The 7,518-nt window shown below is 27.7% G+C and overlaps 1 protein-coding gene across 1 annotated transcript; it reads right to left on the bottom strand.

Moving 5' to 3' along the window:
* On the bottom strand, positions 1-7,297 carry LOC135928586 (membralin-like). The gene is made up of 12 exons (XM_065465042.1): positions 7,139-7,297; positions 6,950-7,095; positions 6,780-6,909; positions 6,637-6,730; positions 6,443-6,553; positions 6,012-6,134; positions 5,804-5,904; positions 5,413-5,470; positions 4,659-4,742; positions 4,016-4,148; positions 3,258-3,357; positions 1-766 (listed from the first exon to the last, which is right to left on the bottom strand). Exons 1-12 carry the CDS (start codon positions 7,295-7,297, stop codon positions 233-235), a joined length of 1,773 nt encoding a protein of 590 aa, XP_065321114.1. The 3' UTR covers positions 1-232.
* Between the last annotated feature and the right edge of the window lie 221 nt (positions 7,298-7,518).

Below are 7,518 nucleotides of genomic sequence, written 5' to 3'. Positions count from 1 at the left end.
AAACACCCCTTACAATTTTTTGCTATTGATATTTTGTAATATTAGTATTTTCTCAATCACAGCGTTAAAAGCGATATTATTCAAAATCCAAGAGATCTTAAATTTAAAATTATTTAATATTCAACGAAGATGTGATAAAATTGGGCAAGTAACTATCACATACGAAGCTTGATAAGTTCATTTTATAACGATGGTGATGGCGCAATCTTTTATTTTTTTTATCAAATTTTTATCAAATATTAGTCCGTCGCTTTCTAGGCAACAATATGCTAGGAATCCAATTATGAGAACTGAAGGAGTGTGTATATATGCCAGGAATCCAATTATGAGAACCGAATGTGTTTGTAGATACGAAAGAAAGGCATGCTGTAGAAGGCGAACAAGAGATGTTTTCGGTATTAAAGATACTTCCATCTGTATTAGGACTTACTATGGCATCTCCGCCGGACACCCTTGAATCTCCATTTAAATTTTCTTGAGAAGAGTTGGTCTCAATTCTGGGAGTCACAAATTGTCCCAACATATTGAATTCGGGTAGATTGGTTGGATTTAACTCCAAATTTAGATTACTGAATCGATTCCTCACAACGCCCCCATTCCCTTCTTCATTATTATTAGACGAATTCGGGTCGGAATCGGGGTTATTGTCGTTTACGTCATTCAGATTATCGTTGTTTGTAATGGGCTCGTTGTTACGGTATGGTCCGAAATGGTATCGAAGGATGTTAGGCAGCTCGTAATGATGAAAGAAGTATATCATCGAATGCTATATTATATTTTTAAATGGTATAATTTCAATTTAGTTTGTAGTAGGGGGGAGGGCATATTGGAATCTTTAAAATTTAAATTATCTCTAGCGTACTTCTTTTTTTTTTAATTTCAAGAGATCTGATTTTAGCGGAAACGCATCCTGCGAATAATTTTATATAATTTTGACGTGAACTTTTAATCTTAATTTTATAAAAAATGCAAATTCAGCAAGGTCAGCTGCAAAGGGATTTTTTCGCTGCCCGAGCAAATTTAAAAAATTTTCGTGTCTCCGAGCTTAAAGAGCACCAATTTTTTATTTTATTTTATTATTAATTATTCTTAAATTTGGATCCAATCTAAAATAAATATAAAAATATGAGGCTATTTAATTGAATAGATTTTAGATAAAACAAAAATTATTGAATAAAAATATTTTATAATTGTTATAGCAGATCAATATTCTGGATTTTTGGCTAAATGTTAGAATATACAGTTCGATGAATTGAGGATATTTCTAATATTTAATTTGAGCCTCGTGTCAGGCTGACTCTTACAGCCTAGTCCGATAAAAAAGTCTTCAACGTCTGAAGCTTGACCCGGCCTCAGATCGGGTTTGGACAGCCCGTGCAGGGCCCTAGGGCAGGTACTCAATGCATGATAGATTAAGACTTTGATGGGATATAAGTTTTGAAACCTGCTGAATGCAGCAGTCTTGAAATGTGCTAAATATCTATGAAATATTCACAATAGTTACCTAAAAAAAAATTTTCTATAGAGGTTGATGCTAAGAAACACGATACCAAATTTTTTATTTCCAAAAACCTCAAGAAATTGAACACTAGGCGGGTACATACTTACGTGCCCAGGCCTTATTTAATATGTAAAGAAAAATGAGAGATTATAAGCGAAATCTAATGATTTTCAGAGTAGATAGGTTGTCAATCATGTTCTCCAAACCAAATATATAAATTTCCAAAAAAGGCAAATTGCATATTTTTCTTACTATTAATTAAATCAAACCAAACAAAAATCATAATATTATCAATTGCCCAAATTCTCCCTAGAATAGTAAATGAATTTTTCACAATTCATAACTCCTACATAAAACATATTTGGAGGAAGAGTTAATAAATTATAAGATAATAAATGAAATTAGTTGAGCTATATTGATTTATACTAGGTATATTTGTCGTGATTAAGGACATTTTGCAGGGATTGGGTTTATACTAATTTATAAAGGAGGTGATGCATTATTGTGATGTAGGAAGTCATGCCATGCTGAGTGGTGATCGAGGTGGTGGATAAGAGAATTAGGGATATATTTGAATGGTTTTAAATTTCGAGAAGAGACTCATCCATTTTTGTTGCGAAATAAATACAAGATAAATATTGATCAAAAAGAAACACCTCATTTTATGCATTTGGCAGAATGTTGCTTGAGATGACAAGCTAGGGTGTAAAAAAGTTAAGATAGCTAGTGCTGACATGGTCGATATACGAGGAGTCAATTAGGACATCTGATAGATGAGGATAATGGAAGTTTTAAAATGAAGGTGAGGTTACACCAATGAAGTAATTAGTAATGGGGGGGGGAGAGGGGAGTCCAGACCAAATATTGAACCCTCAAATTTTTTTGATAATACAAATTTTGAAACAAAAAAATAAAAACATATATTGATTTTTAAAGAATTTTTTGAGTACCGATCGGCAAATAGAAGTCTGCTGGGATGCAAGTAATGCTGTTATAAACGGATCGACTTAGCCATTTTAAATAAAGAATTTAACTAATATAATATTAAGCAGACCTCGAGATTTAGTTAATATATGACCAAACCTTTCTTTCATCTATAAGCAAAATCTTCAGGCGTGTGTAATATTTTTTGGTTAAAATATTAGGTTCCGTTTTTAAAAATCTAGCCGTTTAACAATAATAGCACCTGCGATGTATCTCAATTCAGTTACTATTTATTATGTGACTAAAATTATGAGAACTATCATAAGAAATTGCTTGTAACAAAAACTTCTGCATAAATTTAAGGGTAAGGTAAATTCAGGAAAAATATCCCGGTGGTTATTGCATGAGAAAAATGTGGCGTAGCAAAGATGATGCAAGAAATTTATCTAAATGTATGCTATTTGAAGAGTTCGCAAAAATATATTAGTGTGAAGAGAAGTCTGCAAGCGATGTGCGTCAATTAAAAGTGTGTGAAGGGTAAGAAGGGCGCTAGTGTTCTTGTAAATAAAGCTTTTAATTTCCATAATTCAGCTTTTCCATGAGAATGTCCTGAATATTCTAAAGTAATTAAGATAATTTTAACCCTTTGACTAGCGGAATTGTTTTATTTTTTAGTTGATGTTTAAAACTAATGACCAATTTTCTTTCAAAAGCAAATATTTTATACAATTAGTAGGTTCCATCACACAATTCCTATGTAAAGGCATATCTGTACAAGGTAAGTAGGAATGGTCGGTATATTATCCCTTGAATCTATGTAAATTTTTAAAACTTGTATAAAAAGCCAAGAAGTAACGAAAGCCAGTATATTGTATTGTCCATTGAAACGATAGTGGTAAGCGTAAAAGATGTAATGGTAAAGGTAGAAAAATCTTTAAAAAATAAAATAATACAGATACTAAATAATTTTAGAATTGGTTTTGTAATAATGCAATTTGCCTATTTAAAAAAACTAAATTTATTGCTATATTTAAAAATAAAATTTAAAAATCGTTATTCCTAAATTTTAATATTATTTTTATAATATTAATAGATAATTTTAAATATAACTATTTTAAGAACTATTTTAATACATAGCATTTATAAAGATGTTAAGTTAGTTAGGGTTTATTTAGCGTGTAAACTATTGTGTTATCGTTACTTTTTAAAGATTAACATTATCTGAACAATAAAATGGTAATATATTTTATATTTGTTTAAAGTAACGAATGGAGTTATACAAATTAGCAGTATTTTTTAATTTTTTATTATTTCTTAAGACAACCCCGTGACAAATAAAATTGAGTACTTAAAATAAAAACAATAATATTAAAACTTAAATAAAACTTATTAAAATATGAAAATTCGTTCCTAAGATTAGGTAACCTCTAGTAACATCTAATTTATTTAAAAATTATGCCATTTGAAATGTTGGCGTGTCTTTAAAAACGACCAATGTAATTAAGTCCAGCTCTCACTTCCAATACTGAAACCATATTGTTATTCAAGGAAATGGGAAGGGGGCGCAATATATACAAATTTATTTCAAACTTGAGCCAATGTTTTTTAGAGAGATAAGTCACACAACAAATAGAATCGTATTGGTCGGCCAGCCATACGACTAATATAATATAAAAGGTTGTGGTGGTGTCGTTGAAAAACTCGCCCATCACTGACTCCAGCCCTAAGAATAATATATTTTTTTTTATTATAAATTAAATATATTCTTAATGTAGGGTGGGGGGAATAAAATCCTAAATTCAATAATCTTGATTTTTAGAAGCAATAACGTGTCAAAATAATTTAAGTGCATGATATTGGTCAGATACCTTTTTTTCTAACAAAAATCCAATATATAGCCTGACCCGTCCCAGATATCTTCTTTATCCTAGTGTAGTTTTTATATATTTAAGCCCGACTCGCCTGTATTATTAATTGATAAATTGATCCAATTTTATTTAAATGATAACATGGCGTTGTGGATCAGGTCCAGGTTGACAGACCTCTGGTATTTTAATCAAAAGGAATATTTATTAAGTTATATACTCGATGATTAGAAATAAAGTTAAATAACAGCATAGTTGCAACGAGTTTAACAGGTTAAATACTATTATGCAAAAAGATAATATTTTTATATGGTATAATTATGTAAGGCAGACATATTTTAAAAAAATTAATTTTTAAAAAATTTAACCGACTATGGCTAATACACCGGTTAGCAACGAGGCCATGGGAAAACTGAAGTTAACGTTATTTTCTAGCATTTGAAAAACTTCAACTATAAAATAAAAACAAATAATTTTTTTAATCGTATAATATCATTTCATGATATCCTTACATCATATATATAATGATTAGTAAATACCCAGAGAACCTCGGGGGCAATATTAAACTGAAAAATATAACCAGTTCTTATCACCTTTTACCCCAATTAATTCTATGAGGTTCACAATGGTCATATTCTATTTTTGACATAAAAGATATTTATCAATTAGAGACCTACAGAGGTACCATTTACACGGCTTGGCCTGGGTTTTATATTTATAGGCCCGGCCCTGTTTTTTTTAAAAAAAAATCAGGTTTACCCGTATTTTAAAAAAAATATATTATATTTATTTTGATTTTTTTTAGCTAATAATGGCGATATCAAATATTTGATTTAAAATATACGGCCTGGCCTGGGTATTTAAAAAAAAATTAATTAAAATATGCCAGGTCTGGCTTAAGGGCAGGCCTGCAGGTCTCTGATATCAATACAATGAAAATAAAACTGTATCCAAATCATCAAAAAATTTAATTTTAAAACTTCAAAATATTATCGAAAAACATAAAAATAGGCTTTTATTAATTAAAAAAATAAAAATGTGTCCTTACTTAAAGTTTAAAAAATTTGATACTATTTTGAGACACAGTTTTACATCTTTTTTTTATAATAAAAAAAAATTTACTGATAAAAAGGAAGAGTTGTTGATGGGAATACCTCAATATCATTGATATGATTATTGTCTAAAAATGGTTAGTTTATATTATATATAATATAAGGTTTAAAAAAGTGTATTATAAATTTTTTTAAAAAAAACTTCGTCTTAAGAATTAATTTAAGAATAATAAAAAATAACAGTTTAATTTTAGAATAAGACATCATGAGGTTAGTATTTATTTGACGCAATTCCAACATAACTTTAAAAGTATAAGTAGTTAAAGTTAATTTTTATATGCATCAATAAAATAAAATTGTCAGTGCTAAGATCAAACTAATAATAAGTTGGAATGAATAAATTATGTAATGTAAATTAATGATGAAGTTTATTTAAAATTTTATATTTAAGTATAATATACAAATATGAGCATGATGAAGAATGCGACAATGTAAGCAGTGCGAGCTGTAAACATTTTAACATATCGGTAATGCTGCCCAGATATTACATTGCAGAGATAACCTAATAAGTTTGTTAAAATATATTTTATTTATTTCATTTTCATCTCTTTCTTTTTGTTTTTTTCCTTTCAATTTTTTATTATCTAATGTTTTAATATAGATTGTAACCTTTATTTTCCTCAATTTCTGCTATATGCTTGATGCTACCCATAAGAACACCATCATATCCATGAAAATGTTCAAGCAAAAAACGAGTGAATTTATTGCCAAAGCATGAATGTTTGTCTGGATCTTAAATATTTAAATTTAAATTAATAATCTATATAATTTTTCATAATTTCAAGAAGGAAAATATTCAATTGATTGCAAAATATAATATCAGTAACTTTGTTTGATTTGATTATATATATTTTAACAATTATAAAATATTAATGTTCAATTTGTTAATTATATATAAAATCTTCATTAAACTTCTCTTTTTTTTACCATATCTTAATGGAAATAAAATGTGAGAGAGGTTAGATTTATTTTTGAAATATATATTATCATGATATTGAAATGATGTCAAACTAAAATATAGTTTATAATATAAAAAAGACCTAAAGTTACTACCATAACAGATATATTTAATCTATTTCTGGTTGCAGGTGATAATCTTAAAAATCCATATTCTAAAGAGTATTCCACTATATATTCATCACTTGGCCAAACTAAATATTTTTATATTATTAAAATTAAAATATATAATTATATTCTAATACATTTTGAAAATTTACATAAATATAACTGTTACTTGTTTTTAAAAATAATAATAAAGTTGATAATGGTTGATCTAAAGGTGGCCACACATCTAACTTTCCTTTCTCTATATTTGGAAGGTTATCATTCTAAAAATTATTTCATAAAAAATATATACTTTTTCCTTAAATTATTTACTTTAATAGTACTGTTTTCTGCTTCAATAATCCTATAATTCATGATAGGTTTTTCATCATCATCATATTGAGATCCATTTTTATATATCATATGCAATATCTCTCTTTCTCTTCTATATGAATCATTTATGCTATATCTAAGATAAAATAAACAAGCATAACATTAATCACTTATAATTATCAGGGGCATTTTTAATAATTTCAACTCTTAAGATTCCATCTCTAGGCCATTTATCTATAACATGATCTAAACAGCCAACATGTGATTTTACGAATTTTATGTGGATATACGAAAGTACAGATAAAGCAACTATTGCCTATCATATAATTATATGAAAAATGATAGCAAATAAGGATTACCTTGATTAAGACAAGAAATTCTAGTAATCTTCGATAATTTAATGGAACATTTCTAGCATATATAATAGCAAATCTAACAAACAGTGTATGAAACAAACGATCTCGTACATTGATCACATTTTGATTAACCTGATTCGTGTTTTGAAAATTTTGAGACATTTAGCAAGCATTTAATGCATGACTGCACTATATAGATTCTGAATCATATGATTATTAATTTTATTGATTCATTATTTATTTATAAGCAAATCTTTATAAATAACAAAAGTTTTAGGAAAATTTTAAAGCAGATTCAAAATTTACTAATAGCTCTACCTAGCTCAATTCAAGGTTTTAAAGGAAATTTTTAATTTAATGAAATATACTAATATTTTATCAGA

Source organism: Gordionus sp. m RMFG-2023, chromosome 4 (genome assembly GCF_954871325.1).
Source record: "Gordionus sp. m RMFG-2023 chromosome 4, tfGorSpeb1-WG-v2, whole genome shotgun sequence".
Taxonomy (NCBI): Eukaryota; Metazoa; Nematomorpha; class Gordioida; order Chordodea; family Parachordodidae; genus Gordionus; species Gordionus sp. m RMFG-2023.
Note: the sequence above shows the minus strand (reverse complement) of the source record. Positions and strands in the feature narration are given on the sequence as shown.